General features: G+C 39.1%; 1 protein-coding gene across 14 annotated transcripts in view; it reads right to left on the reverse strand.

Moving 5' to 3' along the window:
- The window catches only part of CSPP1 (centrosome and spindle pole associated protein 1), a 137,720-nt gene extending 114,722 nt beyond the window's left edge, over nucleotides 1–22,998 (reverse strand). For 5 of the 14 annotated variants that reach the window (XM_030795206.1, XM_030795217.1, XM_030795210.1 and 2 more), the window contains exons 1-5: nucleotides 22,874–22,958; nucleotides 13,724–13,832; nucleotides 11,469–11,568; nucleotides 1,578–1,681; nucleotides 846–869 (exon numbers count right to left, since the gene is read on the reverse strand). In XM_030795206.1, coding sequence (XP_030651066.1) covers nucleotides 846–869; nucleotides 1,578–1,681; nucleotides 11,469–11,568; nucleotides 13,724–13,822 — 327 coding nt within the window. In that variant the 5' untranslated portion in view covers nucleotides 13,823–13,832; nucleotides 22,874–22,958. Of the gene's footprint in view, nucleotides 1–845; nucleotides 870–1,577; nucleotides 1,682–9,202; nucleotides 9,222–11,468; nucleotides 11,569–13,723; nucleotides 13,833–22,873 lie in introns of those variants that run through there. The other 9 variants (XM_030795214.1, XM_030795213.1, XM_030795212.1 and 6 more) reach the window with 6 other exon arrangements.
- Between the last annotated feature and the right edge of the window lie 1,524 nt (nucleotides 22,999–24,522).

The following is a 24,522-nucleotide window of genomic DNA, read 5'->3' on the forward strand; positions in this document are numbered from 1 at the left end:
AATGATATTCTGACCCAGTCAGGCTGGTAAACCTAATATGCCTCATTCATACAAAGCTAAAGTCTACCCTCTAGGTCCTCCTTTACTCTATGCTCTCCATTTGAAAAGCTTTCTCACTTCAATTCTCTCTCTAGATCATCCAAATCTAGATTGCCTCACAAAATAGAAATTCCCACTATGAGAACTTTCTTGATCATTATATCCTTCTTGTAGTTACCACTTTCTGAATCGTATGAATGTTATCTCTACAACTAAATTCTAAGCCTCTTGAAGACAGGATGCATACCTGATATATCTTCATAATAAGTGTTTAAAATATGTTAGCTGAATGGTGAATCTGTGAGATTCCTTTTAAAACCAGTTTTGTAAAACCATAAACTGTTTCTCTTTGTTTTCCAATATAAATGGACAATGCAATCTATAGATTTTGGTGCAAAAACAGAGTAATCCAAATTCTGACAACATGTAGTTCAAATATCTTGGATATTCTACTACTCTATTAATCTTACTGTGATTAGTGTAATTTGAGAAACAAAAAATTGCATGCTGAAAACAGACTTAACTGCAGAATATTCAAAAAGAATGCATAAGCAAGCAATAAACACAAATGCAAAGCAGGAATCAAAAGTAATGACTATATTAATGGAAAATTATAATGTGTATGCTGTCATCTGCTAAAAGCAAGAATACAAAATGGTGCCATTCAAACATCTCAAAATCACAAATGAACCAGTTTTCCTAATTGGTTTGAATCTCATAAATGCAAATGATTGCAACCTACTAGATCGTAAAAGAAAAAAAAAGAAAGAAAAAACTGAAGGAGGACATATTGCAGACAATCCTACCTTTCTTTTCCCTTGTGTAATGCCCTAAAGTCAAGGGAAACAAACCATTGACAAAGTGTATTAAGTCAAAGTTCATTCTCTCCATGTGTAAATCAGAATAAGAGACATTTGTACATTTGGAACAAACATAAAGCAGTAAAAAACTAAAGAATATTTTGAGATGACAACAAACATCACAATTGTTTAAAATAATTTTATAACCTAAATTTAAAACTTACAATAAACCTTTGGCCATTATATAATTTAAAAAAAATACTCAAGAGTTCTGCTAAGTAAAACATGAGATCATAAAACAAAAGCTTTAGTGGCTAAATAATTAAATGTAATTTTATAAGTTTGGCTCATAGGAAAATAATTAGCAACTAGAACTCCACATGTCATTTTAATACATAGTTGGCGGGTGTAGAAGAGTGGGAAACCATGATTGGACTACTTCAAACCATGACAACTTTATAGAAAACATGAAAAACCATAATTAACGATCTCACTTAAAATTAGAATCCACTGCCTTAGTCAAAAGGTCAAAAGTCTGTATTATTCTATGGCACCAGTTCTCAGCAATATTTTTTTCTCTATCAATGTCATATATGCCACTTAACTTTGACTGGAATACTACTTTGCTAGTACCACTGAAAACCTAAAAATTAACACATATGACTAATACCTTATGAAAACAAATTTAGGAGCTGAATTCTGAAACATTAAACCCAACTCATTAATAGAACTTATTACCTGAGTAAGATAACGTCTGTAATCTTGCCGCAATTCTTCTTTTAATTTATGTTTCTTCCGTTCATAGTCTTCTCCAAGTGGTAAACTTAATCCATAATCAATTCCTAGAAAAAAAAACAACTTCTTAGTATAATTCATTTTCAAACCAATCTCAAAGTTCTACTTCCTGTAACAAAGCACAGTAAGAAGGAACAGAATTATGCTGACTCCAAGAGTAGGATTAGGGTTTTTTACTTAAAATGTCTCAATAGATAATACATTCACATAATCAAAAATATTATCAAAAGTATCATTCTCACCCATGAGCCCTAGCCACCCTGTTCTCCTGTCCAGAACAACATTGTTATTTGTCTCCATGCAGAGAATTTTTTTAATGCACCTATAAACAGATACTTTTATATTATCATATACGTATTTATATGCATGTGTGCATTATATTTACTTTTTCCCCCAGTTAAGACAAGTAGTCCAGCATTGTTTGGCATCTTGCTTTCTCAAGCACAGCAAAATTAAAGAAAAGCTAATTATCTTTACTTCTTCACTTAATTATGCACTAATTTCTATAAAAATATATACCAACAACAATTTTAATGCATCATTTTCAGTCTAGGAAAACTAATAACATGATTTTTTTTGGCATATAAGAATATCTTTAATATAACATGTTTCTGAGAAAAAATCATTAGGGCTATGTGTTGCTTAGGACGACATTTTTTTTTTAATTTTCTTTTTTTTATCAAAGAGCATTCAGATAGGATGAAATTCCTAAAAACTTCTAAAGTTAAACCACTTCTGATTTCATAAAAATGGATATTAATTTTTATTGTGGTAAAATGTATATAATAAAAAACCTACCATTTTAATCATTTCAAGCATTCAATTCAGTGGCATTAAGTACATTTACAATGTTGTACAACCAACACCACTATCCATTTCCAGAATTTTTTCATCATCCCAAACAGAAACTCTGTAAATGGATGTTAATTTTTGAAGAAAAACTTCGAATTTGAGTAGTATTTCCTTACACAAAATTTAAAAATCAAATAACATTTAGGGATGATGACAATGATGACTGTACAACTTGTAAATATACTAAAAACCATTGAATTGTACACTTTGAATAGGTAAATGTTATGGCGTGTAAATTATATCTCAACAAGGCTATCAAAAATCAAATTATATACTTTTAAAATCTTCAATAATAAAATACTATGTCAAGAAGTATAGACATTAGATGAGTATTCAGATTTCTGAAGCTTCATCCCTTTTTTAGTCCTACTATACACATAATACTATAGTATTAAAAAATTATCATTTCTAAACAAAATAAAACTTGTCTTTTTTTTTTTCTTGAGACGGAGTCTCGCTCTGTTATCCAGGCTTGAGTGCAGTGGCATGATCATGGCACATTGCAGCCTCAACCTCCTGGCCTCAAGCAATCCTCCCATCTCAGCCTCCCGAGTAGCTAGGACTACAGGCATGCACCACCAGGCCCAGCCAAAACTTTCCATAAAGATTCAGCTATGAGCACTATAGATGAAATAAAATTTGACTGTAGTTTATAAACTGATAATAAAAATCACCATTTTGTGCCTTATTTCTCACAATGTAGCTGAATGATGGGAACTTTTCAAGAATGTGTCATATCACTGCCTTACTACATCACTGAAACATTTCAGGCAGGGAAAAGGCCAGTGTAATATAAACATAAGTAGATGTTTATGGATTCTTACAGAATACTAAAATCCACTTACCGCTATCAACACTGGAATTCTCTTGATAAACATTTCTGGCCTATTTAACTCCTTGATGATAGAGGGTGTAACAGAGGATTCCTTAGGGACACCTCTTACACATGCTTCTAACTCTCTTCCGAAAGAAACTAAAGCATTCCATATGCTTGGAATTTTAAATCATCCTAGAAAGGAACTGTTTCCTTTTGAAGGAATCTTAACCTTTTTTTAAAGATACAGAATTTAAGCCTAAAGAGAGAAAGTTTTGATTCTCATGTTCAGAATGGAACATCATACATAAAACTAAACTATAAAATCTATGAAGGCAAGGCCCATGCGCTATTCAATTTTATAATGCTGGCACATAACTTTAACCCAAGAAAATGTTCATCGAATAAATCTGCAAATGAATATATGAATGAGTGCCTGAGCCAGAGGAAGAAATGAGAAAAGGTGAGGGGGAAAAATATACTATACTTAATATTCCATTTCTCCTGTTAGCGGTCTGACTGCATAGAGAGGTAGTTACCAAAGTTACATATCACTAGTCACATAGGGTCACAATGGATGTTCTACTGTGCCAAGGAGTAAAAGACAACAATGCTGCCAGGATGATGCCAACACACTGCCTTCCCATCCAGGAACAAGCAATTTACAAATTTATAAAAAGTGTATGTTTAAGGTGGCTTTTACTGCTGTTTTCCAATTCTACTTGGTGGGTTTATGTGGAAGAATGGAAAGAAAAACATAATTCATTTTCATTTACATTATTATTCATATATACATGTGTGTATATATATATATATATATATATATTTTTTTTTTTTTTTTTTGAGACGAAGTCTCACTCTGTTGCCCAGGCTGGAGTGCAGTGGTGCAATCTTGGCTAACTGCAACCTCCACCTCCCGGCTTCAAGTGATTCTCCTGCCTCAGCCTCTCAAGTAGCTAGGATTACAGACGCCTGCCACCACACCTGACTAATTTTTGTATTTTTAGTGGAGATGGGGTTTCACCATATTGGCCAGGCTGGTCTCAAACTCCTGACCTTATGATCTGCCCACCTCGGCCTCCCAAAGTGCTGGGATTACAGGCCTCAGCCACTGCCCCCGGCCTATTATTCATATTAAGTTAAATTTTTATTTACTAAGAGTATTTGTTTTTCACTATTAATTAAAATAGTATTGTAAAATTGTCTCAACAGACAAGTAACAATATATAATGCCTTCTGAGTTATTTATAACTTTATTAACTTAATGTTTAGTCAACAGAAAACACTAACTTTTTAATTCTTATTTTTGTCATCTTGTACCAACATTTTATGGCATTAGAGGTAAGTCACAGATATAAAATTAGGAACCGTATAGAACAATGTAAATATCCTATTCTTTTAAACCATGCATTAACAATAGCATCTCAATTGACTTAATGAGCTAAGGAACACGGTGAGGCTTACTTATTGTGCTGTTGTCTTCTGATGGATCTAGTAGCAAGTAAAGCATTCATGTCATTTTAGGGTCATTTGAAGTGATGTCACTTCATCAAGTATAACATCAATGACCCTACGATAGTTAACACTATGCTTCAGAACTATAGTAATTAGAAGTATTTGGTTTCTATAGCAGTTGTGGCTTACATAAAATACTTAAAGACTGAAGTATATAACTTCTTCATAATTAATTTACCTTCTAACAGAGCATTCATCATAATTATGAAACAAATTACCATGGAACATTTACTTTCTTTTCATTATTATACTACCATGAAAAAGCATTATGTAAAAATAATCAAAAGACAAATTATAGGAAATAATAATAGGCCTTAACACAATGGGTGACTTACAAGGAGATGTGACTAATTGAGGAGACACTGTACTCTTAAATTTCAGCTATAAAGGTATTACTACAAGGACCCATTTGACTCATACAAAATGAGTAAAAACTGTAGAAGAGTATCTGTGATTTAGTTTACAACAGGATAAACCTAAGACAAAGAGGAATGATAATTAAAACAACAAGGCTGGGTGCTGTGGGTCACGCCTGTAATCCCAGCACTTTGGGAAGCCGAGGTGGGTGGATTACTTGAGGTAAGGAGTTCGAGACCAGCCTGACTAAGATGGTGAAACCCCATCTCCATGAAAAGCACAAAAAAAGTAGCCGGGTGTTGTGGCAGGCACCTGTAATCTCAGCTACTCAGGAGGCTGAGGCAGGAGAATCGCTTGAACCCAGGAGGCAAAGGTTGCAGTGAGCAGAGATCGCGCCACTGCACTCCAGCCTGGGCAACAGAGCGAGACTCCATCTCAAAACAAATAATTAAAACTACAACTAGACAGATGCAGTGGCACAAACCTATAGTCTCAACTACTTAGGAGCCAGAGAAGGGAGGATCGTTTGAACCCAAGGGTTCAAAACCAGCCTGGGCAACATACCAAGACTCTATCTCTACAAAAAATTTAAAAATTAGTCAGGCATGGTGGCCTGAGCCTGTAGTCCTAGCTAGTCGAGAGGTTGAGGCAGGAAGATCCCCAGAGCCCAGGAGTTTTAAGCTACAGTAAGCTATTATGGTGCCACTGCACACCAGCCTGGATGACAGAGTAAGATCCTCTCCCTTAAAAAAACCGGGTGGTGGGGGGAAACTACATGTTTTAAGACCTTCACACATTTGTATCAAAACATTTTTAAAAGATTAATGGGAGCATTTAAAAGATTAATGTAAGTATTTCAACAATATTGATTATTGTTAATAATACCAGTAATGGTTGTTAAACAGTAAGTTAGTAAGAATTTCTTTTAACGAAATAAACACAAATATTATGGCTAGAAACAGTTTAGGCAGATAAAAGATCTTTTATAGATCACTTTTAGGTGACTTTCTCTTAATTTAATATTACTAGTATTCTGACAAACTCCTTATTAAAGACATTTTTTATTAGCTTATATGAACTAAATCATGTACATTCTATGTGTAATAAAAAAAATTGGACTGCTACTTTCTCTGGGCTTGGAAAATAAAAAAGAAAAAAAAAATTGAATGGCCTTTGTCTCCAGTTCCTGGGAGGTAACCTCTAAATCCTTAAAATTTTCCAGACAATGGGAATGTCTTTATTATTCACAGTGGACACCTTGGACCACACCTAATAGTTTACACTAACAAGGTAAATCATTGTGAGCCCCTAGCGGGTTTGACCTTAAAATTTACCAGATGATGGGAATGTCTTTATTATTCACAGTGGGTACCTTGGACCATACCTAACAGTTTATACTAACAAAGTGAATCATTGTGAACCCCCAGAGAGTTTATGCTACAGAGATGACAAAAACAGAAGCTGGTCATGCCAGAAAAACCAACCATGTGATTTGAGGGTTGGGCCTTTGCACCATGTGACATCAGCCAGGCCTAAGAGGAATGAATGTAGCAGGGCTAGAGATCAAGCCAAGAAGCAATGATTCAACCAATCATTCCTACATAACGAAAATCCAGTAAAAACTCTGGACACTCAGGCTCAGGTGAGGCTGATTGGCAATATTCTGTGTCCGGTCACATATTGATGTTCTAGGAGGGTAATGTCTCCCTGAGACTAACAGATGCTTCATGTTTGGACCCTCCCAGACCTTACCCTATGTGTCTCTCCCTTTGGCTGGTTCTACTTCATATACTTATGCTATAAAACTGTGACCATAAGTATAGTGCTTTCTTGAGTTCTGTGAGTCATTCTTATGAATTATTGAACTTGAGGGGATAGGGGAAACCCCCAAATTTATAGCCAGATGGTCAGACCTGAGGGTGTCCTGGTGACCCTTGAACTTGCAGCTGGAGTCTGAAGTGAAGGCAGTCTTGTGGAGGCCTATGCCCTTAACCTGTGAAGTTTGGTCCAACTCCAGGTAGCTGGTATCAGAAGTCACTGTAATGCTACCTCAAATCCTTTTATGAAACGTATAAATGGTGATAGAAAGAGCTACATGGAATTAACCATGAATATCATCAGTATCTAACAGAAAAGAATTTATAAAATCATAGTGTTGTATGATAGTTGTACTATGAGCTATCAATAGATTGTTTTCATTGGATAAAATGAGTATGTCCAGTTTATATATCACTGATTACTACACTATGCTTAATTATTCAAACTATGATGTTACAGTGCTTTAATACCTAATTTCCAAATTTGACCTATATTAGACCTGTTTTTTATAATTCCTAAATGAGACCACTTAAGGAAAACCCTTAGTTGCCAAATAATTTTACATTTTTCCCAGTGTGAGAAACTATGTATTTGACTGAATTTTAAAGCCACAATTAATCAGGCAGGAGGTCAGTAACTAAATGCTTATGCAGTATAAAATTAGTCAAATTATATATTGTTCTTTAATAAAATTCCATGTGCATCAAATGGTTTCAGATGGCAATGGAAGAAGCATTCCATGAAAATTAAAGTCAACACACCCAAGAGAATTAGTTTTATTTTTGCAATGGGGACATTAACTCGTTGGTTTAAAACATCTTTTCCAAGCAGTAAGTGCTGCGCGCTGTGCTAGGCAGTGGAAATACAATGGGAGACAAGTTGGCATGTCACTGTGGTACAAAAGAGAAGCTGAATAAGTTCAAAACTACTCTTCACGAGGAGAACAAATCCTCTAGAAGCACATGACAAGACTGACCAACCCAATCTAGCAGAAGTATTAAGATGGCAAATTTATCATATAAGAAAAAAAGAAGGCATCAAAGGGTTTGAAGCAGAGACTAATATGACCAGATTTATTTTATGCAAATATATAAAAAACATACAGAGATTTGGTACAGGGGGCTAGACTGTAAAACAAAACAACCACCAAAAACACTAGGAAGCTTTTACAAAAATCTGACAGACAACAGAGGCCTGCATAAAAGAAAGTCAGTGGGATTACAGCAGAGTGACCTTATTTGAGATTTATGCATCAGAATCAACTAGACTTGTGTAACTGCTTGATATAGGAGACAAGAGAAGACAGGAAATCAAGGATGACTAGGCAGCCAGCTCAGTGAGATGGGGAGCACTAGTAAGTTTGACAAGAGTATAAGTTAATTTTGCAAATTTTGATTTTGAGCCCATGCCATACATACAAGTACAAATGTCCAATAGAAAATCAGACATATGGGTCAAGTTCGCAATAGAACCTGGGACTGGGGATACAGATTCAGAAGTCATGAACACACTAATAGTAAATAAAGCCCTGTGAGCGGATATGGACACTCGGGGAGTGTATAAGATGAGAAGTCGGCTTAGGTCAGAGGCCCAAGTAACATCAATTAATGAAAAGGCAGAGGTCACCGTCTTTCAGTTATACTTTTAACTCTCCATCATATGTGAATGTAATGATCAAAGAATAATTCCTAAGACAATTCAAACAACTACATTTTTTTTTTTTTTATTGAGATGGAGTCTCTCTCTGTCACCCAGGCTGGAGTGCAGGGGCATGATCTCGGCTCACTGCAACCTCTGCCTCCTAGGTTCAGGTGATCCTCCCACCTCAGCCTCCCAAGTAGCTAGGATTATAGGCCTGCGCCACCATGCTGGGCTAATTTTTTTGTATTTTTAGTAGAGACAGGGTTTCACCATGTTGGCCAGGCTGGTCTTGAACTCCTGACCTCAAGTGATCTGCTGGCCTCAGCCTCCCAAAGTGTCGGGATTACAGGCATGAGCCACCACGCCCAGCCTGAAAAACTACTTTTAAAAAGATGGAAGGCCAGGCACAAGTGGCTCATACCTGTAATCCCAGAACTTTGGGAGGCTGAGGCAGGTGGATGGCTTGAGCTAGGGAGTTCGAGACCAGACCAGCCTGGGCAACATAGCAAAACACCACCTCTACAGAAAATATATGTATATAAAAAAAGTTAGCCGGCATGGTGGTGCTCACCTGTGGTCTCAGCTACTTGGAGGCTGAGGAGGGAGGATGAATCACTTAAGCCTGGACAGTGGAGGTTGCAGTGAGCCAAGATTATGCCACTGCACTCCAGCCTGGGCGACAGAGTAAGACCCTGTCTCAAAAAAAAAAAAAATGATGTAAAGGAGAAAAAGAAATTAATATTTATTGTGTACCAATTAAGTGCCAGCCATCTTTTCACATATTTAACTTTCGCCCATAATGACTTTTTGAGACAGATGTCATAAGGAAACAAAGTTTAGCTCCTGACAGGTCATAAAGGCGTCACAGCCCAATCCAAAGCAAGCTGTAACCCTAGAATTTAAAAGGGATTCTGTCTAACCTTAGCGACCTTAGTGCTTGAGATAACCTACTATTAAACTTTTTAAAAATTATCTCTTGGAATAATTAAAATTTAGATTCATAAAAACATAGGGCTGGAAGGTAATCAAACTTATTTCACAGAAAAAAAATTGAGAGCCTTAGAGATTAAAAAATTTTACCAATATATAATACTTTAGTTCACTAATGCTGTATATTAATAATTTATAAGAGATTCAAAATGGAAAGAGTTATCTATGTATCTGATATTAAAAGTAGGGCACCCACTTTGAGCTATTTGTCTAATGGAGAGACAAAGCTTACTAACTATTCAATTTCTTGGCCGGCATCCCCTTGTATCCACTGGCACACAAAAGCAATTTAGGAGTATACCTACAGCCATGAAAAGCTGTCTGTTTGAGAACAATGCTTTAATCAAATGAACTTATCATAGTTGATTTTCTTTTTGTGAAAAAGTTTGTCATCAATAAATCACAAAATGCACATTAAAAATATTCATACAGGTCGGGCACAGTGGCTCACACCTGTAATCCCAGCACTTTGGGAGGCCAAGGTGGGTGGGCAGATCACCTGAGGTCAGGAGTTCGAGCCTGGCCAACATGGCGAAACCCTGTCTCTACCAAAAATATAAAAAATTAGCTGAGTGTGGTGGCATGCGCCTGTAATCCCAGCTACTTGAGAGGCTGAGACAGGAGAATCGCCTGAACCTGGGAGGTGGAGGTGGCAGTGAGCCAAGATCGTGCCACTGCACTCCAGCCTGGGCAACAGGGCCAGACTCAGCCTTGAAAAAAAAAAAAAAAAAAAATATATATATATATATTTTTTTTCTTTTTCTCTTCTTTCTCTCTCTCTCTCTCTCTCTCATACAGACTGGGCACAGTGGCTCAGGCCTGTAATCGTAATACTTTGGGAGGCCGAGACAGGAGGATTGCTTGAACCCAGGAGTTCAAGATAACACTGAACTATGATCATGCCACTGCACTCCAGCCTGAGTGACAGAGAGAGAGAGAGAGAGAGAGAGACCCTGTCTTTAATAAACAAAAAATTTTACATATTCATACATTTTCTTTTTTTAAAATGTATACCTACCAAGCCAAAATGTGGTACAAAGTTTCCAAATATTTTCTTTTGTTTTTTTTTTTTTTGAGACAGAGTCTCGCTCTTTCACCCAGGCCAGACTGCAGTGGCGCTATCTCGGCTCACTGCAAGCTCCGCCTCCTGGGTTCATGCCATTCTCCTGCCTCAGCCTCCCGAGTAGCTGGGATTATAGGCGCCCGCCACTGAGCCCGGCTAATTTTTTGTATTTTTAGTAGAGACGGGGTTTCACGGTGTTAGCCAAGATGGTCTCAATCTCCTGACCTCATGATCCGCCAGCCTCAGCCTCCCAAAGTGCTGGGATTACAGGTGTGAACCACCGCACCTGGCAAAAGTTTCCAAATATTTTCATACCATACCATAATCAACGCATTAGTATGGCTATGTATTAACTTCTTTACAATTCCAACATGATCATCAATAATTAAAAGTCTTTCACCAAACAGCATTTTGTACCCTTTAAGCATATTTCTTTAATTTTTAAATAAGCAAGTTCACCATTTTCGATCAACAAATAAAAGTTTCTCTTCTCTCTCACACACACACACAAACTCCTTTCAAAGTTTTCAATTTTTAAGTTATGTTATACATACCTTCTTCTATAAGTTCCACAAATCATAACCAATGCAGTATCACATAAAACAAGTACAAAGTTTTCAGTATGAGTTCTATTTCATATGTAGACCATATTGACTTACATAAGATTCCAGAAAGAAAAATTACTAGGATTCCAAATAAATCTTTTTTTCTGACAAGACAAACCTCTTTCAGAAGAGTCCACTAAGGATATCTTAAAATAAGTTTAGCACATCTAATGACATACCTAAGGAACCCCTGGTCTGTTGACTATTTGGTGGTATGTTTTCCTTAGCCATAGAGATCAGTATCTTACTGTTTTCAGAAAGCTTCTCTGACAACTTTCCCTGAAAGAGATATAATGTTTACAAAGGCAAGAGGAAAAAAAAAAACCATGAAATATACAAACCATCTCAAATTTTAATTAAACAGTTTGATGAAATTACACAGTACATCACAGAAGAAACTAAGTGTAAGATTTGAGGAATTCACCAAAGGTATTTTAATTTTATAATAGATATTCTAATATTTAACTCATTCACTTACTAACAAATATTTACTGAGTTCCCATTAAGTGCCAAACATTTTGTCAAGCATTGAAAGTATAAGAGTTTTAAAAAATAGAAGAATTTCTGCCATCATGAAGCTTATAAACTACTGGGGGGACACATAACGAACTCAACACATGATTAGATTACGTGTTATGTAGACAGTGGCAGGAAGGGGTTATGAAAAAAAAAAAAAAACAGATTAAAGTAAGGAGGCCCAGAAATGCTGGGGGACTACAAGGCCTCACTGAGCAGATGATACTTGAACTAAGACTTAAAATTATTTATGTACAAATTAATGTTAGAAATTATAACAAAACTGTCTTTAAAGCTATGTACTCCAAATTATGTAACTCCAAAGCCATAAGCTGGTCCTAACTACTGAAGAGTGGTTAAGAGATAGACTCTGGAGCTGCATAAAGGTTCCACTCCTGAATCCACCACTGTGTGGACCTGGACAAATTACTTAACTCCTGTGAGCTTCACTTTCTTAATCCATAAAACAAAAAAATTTCACCTACTTAACAGGGATATTATGATTAAATAAAATGATACATATAAAGTCCTTGGCATTCCTGGTACATGACAGGTTATTATGGAAGAAAGGCAACCTATTATGTTGGTTCCGAGGACACGCACTGGAGCCAGGCTGCCAGGGGTCAAAGCCTACTTCCACCGACTCTACTGCCTTAGTCTCATTACTTAACTTGCCTCAGTTTACTCATCTGGAAAATTACAATAACAGCACTTACCTCTTAGATTACTGTGAAATATAACCTCTTAGAATATGCCTTGTCCATAGCTAGTACTCAATAAATGTTAGCCATGTGAGTAAAATTGTAATTAGGGTATCTATAGTATCTATATTATTTATCATCTCAGCCAAGATACCTTTGTCCAGGACAAATGCTAAACCAGAAAAAAACACTGGACAACAGGTAAACCAGAATCATCTTGAACAAACCAATATATATGGTTACTGTCATTATGATGAACCATATGGCACAGATTAAACTACATGCTGTATCTTATTACATACACTGAGCCCTGAGAAGGTGCCACAACACTCTAATCAGTGCTGTATTCTCAGAGCTTAGCATAATACCTAACACAATCTCAGTAAGTATTTGCTAAATGGATAAATCAGTTTCACCTAAACAAGGAAAGCTTTAAGAAAGCCTTTCAGACATTGCTTTAAGAAACAATTATTTTAAGCCAGGCACACTGGCTCATGCCTGTAATCTCAGCGTTTTGGGAGGCCGAGGCAGGTGGATCTCAAGGTCAGGAGTTCAAGACCAGCCTGGCCAACATAGTGAAACCTCAACTCTACTAAAAATACAAAAATTAGCCAGGCATAGTGGCGGGCACCTGTAGTCCCAGCTATTCATGAGGCTGAGGCAGAAGAATCACTTGAGCCTGGGAGGCGGAGGTTGTGGTGAGCTGAGATTACACCACCACAGTCCAGCCTGGCCAACAAAGCGAGACTCTATCTCAAAAAAAAAAAAAAAAAAAAAAAAAAGCAATTATTTTAAGAAATTTATATTAAGAAACACAAATAGTACAAAATAAATTAATAAATTCACTTTTGCAGATTTCAAAAAAACTTTTTAAACTAATTAAATTCAATTTTTTCACATAGACTATAAACTCGCTTTTACAACTATTCTGTTTATGTTGTGGAAGTTCTTTGTAATAGAACTGGTCTCATAATCATTTTATAACCAAATAATTCTTCAACAAGAGATAAGAGAAACACTGTGAGATATAAACCATCACAAAAGAAAAACTGCATTCAAAATTACTGCAATCTTGTCTGCAGTCAGGCTCCCAGAATGACAGCATAGTACGAAACAGAAGATTCTCACTCATAGAAGAGGATGTTTTGCATTTACACAGGAGTAATCTCCATAGACAATTATAATAAAACATGTTCAAAGAAAATTATTAAGTTTACCTTCATTTCCATGTAAGGTGGATCACTTTCCAACTCTGCTTTGTCTTCGGCCAGTCTGGCTTTTCGCTCTTCAATAAACTCATCCAAATTATCAGCCATTTTGCAGATTCTTTAAAAAAAAATTTCAGTGAGCATATCTGTATCACCGTATTTTTAGCCTAATTATCAACATGTAGACTTAGTCCACATTTAGTTTTCAATCTCACTTATCAAATTGAGAAATTCAAACTTAAGATTGATCATAAATATGCCTGCCTACTGCCTCTCCCAGCTTCTCCAAAAAGCCTACAATATACTTTAAAATATCAGAAATAAAAAGAAAATGAAAAACTACCACCACCCTCCATATACACCCCCTCCCTGGCAAAAAACAAAGGCAAGCAAACAAAAAGCTCTTTAAATCCTTAAGCCAAAGCACTTTAAAAAAAAAAAAGTTTTTTTTTAAATATTGGGAGATAATTTCTGACTTACAGAGAAGTTACAGTAATAATACCAAGAACACACAAAGAGTCTTTATTAATTCCCTATTAAGATTTTGCTCCACTTGCTTCATCCTTTGCTTGTGCACACAAGGTCATTCTCTCCATACACACAAACACAATTTTTTCTAAAATTATTCAGAGAATAAAGTACATATATCATAGCCCTTTGCCCCTAAGCTCTTCAGTGTGTGTATCTTAAGAATTGGGTTATTTTCTTACATAACCTCAACATAATTATCAACTTTTGTAACACTGATTTTTTAATCTATTGTCCATATTCCACTTTTGTCAACTGACTCAATAGCAGCCTTTACAGCCTATTTTTCTCTTTCTAATTTGGGATCCCATCTAAGTTAGGTATTGATTGCATTTCACTGCTTTATCTCTTTTGCCTTCTTTAATTTGGAATATCTATCTCTACCATCTTTCTTTGTCTTTTACCAATTTACACAGGTAAAAGAATCCTGTGTAATAGCACATCTTTTCAATAGAACATCCCTTATCTGGGGTGTGCCTGATGTTTCTTCATGACTAAATATAGATTATGCATTCTCACCAGAAATATTAGGTGAAATTTTAAGGTGTCACAAAGAGAAGGCACATGATATTTACCTGCCCCTCATTAGTGATGCTATTTTTGATTATCTGGTCAAGATGTTGTCTAATTTCTGAACTGCTAAACTGTTCCTCAAAGTATAAAGTACCATATTTACATTCCAATGTATAAGAATGTATGTGGGTTGTAATGATAATTGCAATTTCTACACATCCTCGCCAAGGCGTGGTATTTTCAGTCATTTTTATCTTAGTCATTCTGTGTATTTAGTGGCTATCTCTCTGAGGTTTTAATCTGCATTTCTCTGATAACTATGATGTTGAGCATCTTTTCATCTATTTATTTACCACGCATATAATCATTGGGAAAGTATCTACTCAAATCTGCCCTTCTGTTAAAATTAGCTTTTCTTTCTTTTTTTTTTTTTTTTGAGACAGGCTCTCACATTTCCCAGGCTAGAGTGCAGTGTTGCCATCATAGTACACCTTCAGCCTTGAACTCCTGGGCTCAAGCAATCCTCCCACCTCAGCCTCCTGAACAGCTAGGACTATAGGCAAGCACCACCATCCCCAGCTAGTTTTTTCATTTGTTTGTTTATTGCAGACACAGGATCTCACTACGTTACCCAGGCTGGAGTGGTATGATCATAGCTCAATGTTACCTCTTCAATTCCTGGACTCAAGTGATCCTCCTGCCTCGGCCTCCCAAAGTGTTCCGACTACAAGCATGAGCCACCAAGCCCAGCAGATTGTTTTATTACCATTGAATTGTAAGATTTCTTTATATGTACTTGATAAAAGTCATTTATTAAACTTGCTTTATTTTTATAAAGCAATATTTTACAAAACTTGCTTTGTAAAAATATTTTCTGCCAATCTGTGGTTTGTAAGTTTTCTTGATATATTTTTAACAGTGAAAGTTTTTAATTTTTACCAAGTCCAATTTATCAATTTTTTAATTTATTGTTTGTACTTTTTGTGTCCTATCTAAAAAAAAAATCTTTTTTTTTTTTTTTTTTTTTTTTTTTTTGAGACAGAGTCTTGCTCTGTCGCCCAGGCTGGAGTGCAGTAGCACAATCTCAGCTCACTGCAGCCTCCGCCTCTTGAGTTCAAGCAATTCTCCTGCCTCAGCCTCCTGAGCAGCTGGGACTACAGGCGCCCGCCACCACACCTGGCTAATTTTTTGTATTTTTTTGTAGAGACGGGGTTTCACCATGTTAGCCAGGATGGTCTCGATCTCCTGACCTTGTGATCCACCCGCCTTGGCCTCCCAAAGTGCTGGGATTATATCTATATCTATATCTATATCTATCACTGAAGAAAAGCAGGCTTTACCTAAAAGAACATGTTGAAACTTATAACAGCTAAACAGTACATAATGTAAACTTCATGCTATTATTTACTACCAAAAGAAACACTGATTTTAAAACATAGCTTTAGGCTGGGCTTGGTGGCTGACACTTGTAATCCCAGCACTTTGAGAGGCCAAGGTGGGATCACTTGAGCGCAGGAGGTCAAGACCAGCCTGGGCAACATAGTAAGATCTCATATCTACTAAAAAAATAAAAATAAAAATAATTAGCCAGGCATAGTGGTGCATCCTGTAGTCCCAGCTATTGGGAAAGCTGAGGCAGGAGGATTGGATCACTTGAGCCCAGGAGATCAAGGCTACAGTGAGCTTATGAGCATGCCACTGTACTCCAGCCTGGGCAATAGAGCAAGATCCCATCTCAAAAAAAAAAATTAAAAATAGAAATATATATATTTACATATATAGCTTTAGCAAAATATATTTCAAATCAACAAAAGTTGATATATTCTGGCCAATTTCTTTTGTTGTTTTTTGTTTTTTAGAGATGAGGTCTCGCTCTGCTGCCCAGGCTAGTGTGCAGTGGCACGATCATAGTTCACTGTAACTTTGAACTGCTAAGCTCAAGTGATCCTCCCACCTTGGCCACCAGAATCACTGGGATTATAACTGCCAGCCACCACACTCAGCTTATTTCAGCTTTTTTTTTTTTTTTGAGACAGAGTCTCGCTCTGTCACCTAGGCTGGAGTGCAGTGGCGTGATCTCGGCTCACTGCAAGCTCCACCTCCCGGGTTCACACCTCCCGGGTTCACACCATTCTCCTGCCTCAGCCTCCTGAGTAGCTGAGACTACAGGTGCCCGCCACCATGCCCGGCTAATTTTTTTGTATTATTAGTAGAGACAGGTTTTCACTGTGTTAGCCAGGATGGTCTCGATCTCCTGACCTCGTGATCCGCCCACCTCGGCCTCCCAAAGTGCTGGGATTACAGGCGTGAGCCACCGTGCCCGGCCTATTTCAGCCATTTTTAATTTGCTAATAGTCATGAAAGATTTTTCCTAGTAAAAATTCTGAACTCAACAGCAAACAAGTTTTCATGTTTAAAAAAAATCAATCCTTAAAATCCTCTAATCTTCTTAAACATTCTATGTCTGATAGGAATAAAATGATGAGATACACATATTTTGCTACAGAATTTTGCACAGAATTTAAACAGAAATGTCATTTATCTAGGCTGGGGGCGGTGGCTCATGCCTGTAATCCCAGCACTTTGGGAGGGTGAGGCAGGTGGATCATCTGAGGTCAGGAGTTCGAGACCAGCCTGGCCAACATGGCGAAACCCCGTCTCTACTAAAAATACAAAAATTAGCCAGGCATGGTGGTATATACCCGTAATCCCAGCTACTAGGGGACACTGAGGCAGGAGAATCGCTTGAACCAGGCAGGTGGAGGTTGCAGTGAGCCGAGATCATGCCACTCCACTCCAGTCTGGGCAACAGAGTGAGACTCTGTCTCAAAAAAAAAAAAGAAAAAAAAGAAATGTCATTTATCTAAAAAGAAAAAAAAAGCAGTTAATATGCCACCTTCACACGGAACTAAGGTTTCCCTACAACCTAATAACAATTATTAATTTAACATGTTCATTTACATGTTGTTCTAACCAGGCTTTGAAAGATCTCCCTCTTGAATTTATAGATGCTTATCTTTCTCTTTACTGTAATTATTTCACATTATAAATTATAGAACTGATTTTAACTTACAGTAATCAAAAGTACAAAAAGTACAAATAAAACATACTTTTAAACAACCATAGTAAATATAGCATATGCCATAACTAAAACATAAGATTTATCCGAGATATAAGTACATTTCTAATCATTTCTAATTTTGTCCTATATCTAATCCGATTAGATTATAATGACTTTAATATTAAAGAGTCAAAGACACGAATGAGTTTTCTCCTGGTAATGATCTCCAGCCAAAGACCACCAGGAAAACTACTACAGTTAAATTGGATTTACTACTCATTGCATTAAGGAATGCACGGAGAACATACACCATGGGGAACCCTGTGGTATCCTGGTAAGAGGATATTGGAAAAGACTTACATGTGTTGGGTGATTTGGGGGAAGGCTTAATTTAAGGAAGTGGAGCTTTGCTCAGGATTGAACACTGTTAGAAGTGGGTTTAATTCTATGATGGTACCACTCAATAAATCTAAAATATAGGGGGAGGCTAATGCTGTGACTGGTAAACAAGCAGTAGTCACTCACATCAGCTGGGAAAGGGAATGTTTGGTATCTTGGTTCTTGGACAATATTTACGTTTTGTCTGTTCGGACACACTGATGGAATGTTTTTGTCTTGATCCATCATAGACACAAAGTGGCCTTATCTGATGTTGACATTCTGTACAATAGTTTATCTTTAACAGAAAAACACAAAGTTTCTGTGAATGCCAGGCTAGTTTCTAGCAATACCAGTTTCTAGATGTCACGGCCACTTTTCTTTTTCTCACTCCTAAAAGCATGTGATAACTTACATAAAACATATTTCAACTACACAATTATTCAAGAATTACTTGGTGAATCACAGAGACTGGGTTAATAAATATGGCATAGGTACAATATAGATTAAGAAAGTCTGTAATTTAAGGATTAAGTTGCCAAAAATAAATCAGCTGAAAGAAACCTAAATGAGATTATTTATATATTTGACACTCTACAATATAAAGTCACTCACAACTTTTTTCAAGACATCACGGCCAAGTATTATTTCTCCAGTAGCTGTGTACATAGTATGTAGATGATAAACAGTTTTCAGGAAAACGGTTTAATTGAAAGAACTGAGTTTGAAATACATTTCTATCACTTATTGATCTCAACATGAATAACCTCAAGCATGTTCCTTAACTGCTCTATGCCTAATCTATAAAACAGAAATATCATTTATTCTAGTATATTATGAAGAAAAAAGAAAATAATGCATATAAAAAGTATGACAGAGAACCTAACACTTAGAAATCAACAGATCAGGCCAGGAGCGGTGGCCCATGCCTATAATCCCAGCACTTTGGGAAGCCAAGGGGAGTGGATCACCTGAGGTTAGGAGTTTGAGACCAGTCTGGCTAACATAGCAAAACCCATCTCCACTAAAAATACAAAAATTGGCCAGGCATGGTGGCACACCTCTGTAGTCCCAGCTACTCAGGAGGCTGAGGCAGGAGAATCGCTTGAACTCAGGAAGCAGAGGCTGTAGTGAGCCCAGATCACGCCACTGTACTACAGCCTGGATGACAGAGCAATACTCTGTCAAAAAAAAAAAAAAAAAAAAAGAAATCAACGGATCAATTCTTTTATTGTTTATGGTTTTGTATCTTTATAGTCTTTGCATATATGAAGATTTACCTCTTAAAAACAGAGCCTGCAGCCGGGCGTGGTGGCTCACGCCTGTAATCTCAGCACTTTGGGAGGCCGAGGTGGGCGGATCACGAGGTCAGGAGATCAAGACCATCCTGGCTAACATGGTGAAACCCCGTCTCTACTAAAAACACAAAAAATTAGCCAGGCTTGGTGGCAGGCGCCTGTAGTCCCAGCTACTCAGAAGGCTGAGGTAGGAGAATGGAGTGAACCTGGGAGGCAGAGCTTGCAGTGAGCCAAGATCGTGCCACTACACTCCAGCCTAGGTGACAGAGCGAGACTCTGTCTCAAAAACCAAAACAAACAAACAAAAAAAACAGCCTGCAAACGTAAAGTATACTGAGATTTAAATAATCAATAATTGATACCTGGTTATCATAATCCACACCAACATCTCTAAATCTTAACCTTTGGCTCTTTATGCTTATCATATAGATATAAGCAGACCAGAGCATACCCATTCTGCTAAGTCTAGTCAAATCCAATAAACAAACAGAACCCAGTAAAAACTGAGTTTGCCCAATTCCTTCTCCCAAATTCATCAGTCACAAAAAGATGGGAAAATGTTGCTCCTATCCTTTTCCCTCTCAAAGAGTGGAGTACAAATTTCCTCCCTACTATGGGAGCATGAGAAATGGAAAATGACTCCCCTCCTAAAGCAGGACATTGTGCTAGAGGCTGGTGTAATCAAAAATATAAAATGTGGCTGGGTACGGTGGCTCACGCCTGTAATCCCAGCACTTTGGGAGGCCAAGACAGGCGGATCGCTTGAGGTCAGGAGTTTGAGACCAGGCCAACATGACAAAACCCCATCTTTACTAAAAATAAAAAAATTAGCTGGGCATAGCAGGAGGCTGAACCATTGCTTGAAAACGGGAAGCAGAGGTTGCAGTGAGCCGAGATCACACCACTGCACTCCAGCATGGGTGACAGAGTGAGACTCTGTCTCAAAAAACAAACAAACAAGCAAAAAAACAAATATATATGTGTATATATACGTGTGTGTGTGTATATATATATATGTACATACATAAACATGATTCTTGTCCTCAAATTTGGACAAGATAATGCCCCCTGCTACAGAGGCTGACAGGGGTTTAGGAGCTGAATGTGAGATATCCATAATGGATACACTGGAGATATGAAGAAATCAATCTGAAAATGTCTAGAACTCAGAATAGAACCCAGACTGGAAATAAAGATCTAACAGTGTTCAAAACAATCATTAAGGCTGTGGGAGAAGAGTTTTGTCTGGAAAAAGAGACCCTAGAGTAGGGAAACAGGACCTAGAACAGGTGTCAAAGTGTGGTAACATGTGAGGTAGGGGGAGGGGCCAGTGAAAGAGCTTTAGAAGAAAGGGAGGGACAAAGTGACCAGGACAATGTTTCTCACTTCTCGTCCATCCGGAGATCCATCTACCGAATGAAAGGTTCTCCATCTTTCTCCTGGCAGATGGGATCCACATGAGCAACTTCCTCCCATGGGTACACCCAAATTTTGACAAATTTCCCTAAATATTGCTAAGATGTAAATACTGTTGCTGGGGGAAAGAGAGGGAGGCTGGGAGACAGGATACAAAGAGAGAGTGAATAAATATATAAAACCATGTTGAAGTCTTTCAGCAGCTATTAATAATACACACCCTTAATGGTGATTAAGGGCAGTAGCATAAATTAGCCTTCAGGTTATACCAAATTGCTGAAACACTTGCTCAAACACCCTTGCCTGCCACTCAGGAAAGTACATCAGAACCTAAGTCAGAATGATGTTAAAAGGATAATCTGAAATCTACTCAGATGTGTAACAGTTAAATCGTATTTGTCTGAAAGCTTCATTTGAGGAAAACTGTACCGAAAGTATCCTGTTTCAATTTACTCTGTCTAAACTCACCCACTCCCTCCCAGGCGGCCATCTGGCAGAAGATTCAAACTTGGCCGGGCACAGTGGCTCAGGGCCGTAACCCCAGCACTTTGGGAAGCCGAGGCAAACGGATCACTTGAGGTCAGGAGTTCGAGACCAGCCTGGCCAACAAGGTGAAACCCCTTCTCTACTATAAGTACAAAAATTAGCTGGGCGTGGTGACGTGCACCTGTAGTTCCAGCTACTCAGGAGGCTGAGGCAGGAGAACTGCTTGAACCTGGGAGTGGGAGGTTGCAGTGAGTCGAGATGGCGCCACTGCACTCCAGCCTGTACAACAGCAAGTCTCTGTCTCCAAAAACAAAACAAAACAAACAAACAAAAAAACTTGATCCTTGTGGAGCATTTCAGCAGATATTTGATCACCAGAAAGCTAGCGACCTCCTAGGGAGAAGAACGATATGGAGAAAAGAAAATACCTCAATAGCTTCCATGGAGCTTGTCAACATTACAAGTCATTCCTTCACACAGAATAGAGCCTAAGGAATTTGTAAAAAGCCTAAATTAGCTTTTTACAAATTCCTATCGGTTGCTTTTAGGCCCCTGCATTTTCCAAGGTGTTTGGAAACTAGGTGATGGTTTACTTCAGAATTTAGTCTTCCCCGAAATCCTAGTTAAGCGTCTTAATCCTATAATCTTGAGAGCTAGCCTCTCTCAAAAGATGAGTCCCATTAATAACATGTACTGACAAATGGATTCGGGTCTCACACAAGATTCCTAAAATCAAGGCAGTTAGAAACAAGAGGTTCAAGCTCAAGCAGTCGGGCAATCACGGGGGGAAATACAGTCACAACAGTACCGAGCTACGGTGAAGATTAAATAAATTTTACTAGCAAAGCAGTGCGCACAGGCGCTCCCACTTAAACAATAACAAGCACCGAGGGGCAAGAAAGGCGCTCGGGGAGGCTTGACGGAGCGGGGGGGCCTGGCCGTTGGGGAGAGAAGGCTCACGGGAACCAAGGAACCGCTCGCCCCCGGGCCCTGGAGGTGGTTGACTAGGAAGCGTCCTCAGGCAACCAGCTATCAACAACACCGCGGGGAGTAGCGACCGCAGTGGCCCAGGAATCCGGACCGTGTAACCAGGGCACCTCCCCGAGCCCGGCAGCTGCAAGACCCCTGCTCACAGAACTCCCGCCCCCAACCCTCATAACTCAGTCACGGAATCCGGCCTCACGGCCGCGAAACCCCGACTCTCCACACCCTTAACTCGGGCACCTCCCCCACCGCGCCCAGCCGCCACGAGACCCCCTGCCGACAATAAACCCCACCCCCACCCCCAGATTCCAGAGCCTGTAACTCTGGCACGTCGCCGGCCTAGTTGCCTCGAGACCTACGCCCCGAGGGAGCCCCTACCCCTGCCCCCGCTCCGGGGCAGCGAATGCAGCCCCAGGACCCTCCACCCTCAACCCACACCACCCCGGACCACACCCCGCCGCTCATGCTCCCCATCCGCGGCTGGCTGACTCTTACTCAGGGGAGCGGGCTCGCGTCCGGGGAGACACACAGTGCTCTAGAGGATCGTCGCGGACCGAAGTGGTATAACAGCGGCCACCTGGCGCTGAAACAGCGTGACAGACCTCCGGGCCGGGGCTCCGCCCCTCAGGCCCAGCCCTCCGCGCCTCAGGCCCAGCCCTCCGCCCGCCCTTCGCCAACCGCCGGGTGCGGCCCCGCCCCCACTGCAGCCGGCCGCGCGGCAAGAAAGCGCCCCCTGCTGTCCCGGAGGCCGCATAGCTGCCCGCTGCTCTCTCGGTTCCCCAGCACCCTGGCCGGGGACTTGGACAACACGTTCTCCTGCTGTGCCCAGGGGCTATTAAACTGTGGGGGCCACTTCTCAGGCTAAATCTATTCCAGCATCTCCAACCTCCCATGCACCAGCCAGCTTGGGAACAGTGTAAGAGCCTGGAAAGAAAAATGGGGAGGGGTGGTAGTGAGAGGAAAAGTGTTGGCATACCTCTCAGGGCATTACTCCTAGCCCAGGAGTGTGGTCAACGTTGGGTCCTGGGCTCTCATTACCATTTTCAACATATTATTCAGTTCACCCCAATACAATCGCATATGGCCATATGCTACCACTAGAAAAGAGACCTCTAGTTTCCCAGGAGAGTAGAACTAAGGGTAGGTATTAATGTACTATTTTACCCCCTAAACTTCTTTGTAAGATGGTTTTAAAGGAAATTTTCTTCAACTGAAAGTCAGTGCCAAAACAGCAAGCTGTGGTGTGGATTCGATAATTCTAATGTTTTTGTCTTAACTGATTATTACAACGCATTCTAACAGTTATAGAAGCACCTACGGAGACTTAGAGACATCATGGAAGGAATGGTAATTGGAGTGTCAAGAAAGAGTTCGTGGTCGATCTCACTGGACTGTATTTTTAAAGATTAATAGGAGTTCCCAGGCAGAAAATTTACGAAAGAGCATTTCAAGCAATGCTGACCACATATGCAAAACCAAAGTAAAGATATCTGCATTGCTAGAATGAAAAGTTTCAAGGGGGGACTAAAGAGAGATGAAGCTGGAAGAGGTGCATAGGGGGGCCAGGTTGTTAACAACTATGGTGCTATCTTTTCTTTTTTTCTTTTTTTTTTTTTTTTGAGACTGGCTCTGTCTAACAGGCTGAAGTGGCGCAATCTCGGATCACTGCAACTTCCGCCTCCTGGGTTCAGACGATTCTCCTGCCTCAGCCTCCTGAGTAGCTGGGACTACAGGCTCACATCATCACGCCTGGCTAATTTTTTTGTATTTTTTTAGTAGAGACGGGGGTTTCACCATGTTGGCCAGGCTGGTCTTGAACTCCCGACCTCAAGTGATCCGCCCGCCTCGTCTGCCCAAAGTGCTGGGATTACAGGCGTGAGCCACGGCGCCTGGCCTGTGATGCTATCTTTTCAGGAAAGAAAAGAAAAAAAATCTTGGAACACCTATGCTAGGTGCTAGGAGATAAAACAAGGAACGCAGACCTGCTCTCTGTGTCTTGAAACTTAAAATCTTGCACGGATGGAGGAATGAGATGGAGAAAAAAGAAAACCTAAAACACGTAAACTAATAAAAAAAAATTAAACATTGTATTAACTGTAGGAAGAAAACAAACCAGTTGCTGAGATTAATTATGCTTTGGGGAC

This window comes from Nomascus leucogenys, chromosome 16 (assembly GCF_006542625.1).
Source record: "Nomascus leucogenys isolate Asia chromosome 16, Asia_NLE_v1, whole genome shotgun sequence".
Lineage (NCBI taxonomy): Eukaryota > Metazoa > Chordata > Mammalia > Primates > Hylobatidae > Nomascus > Nomascus leucogenys.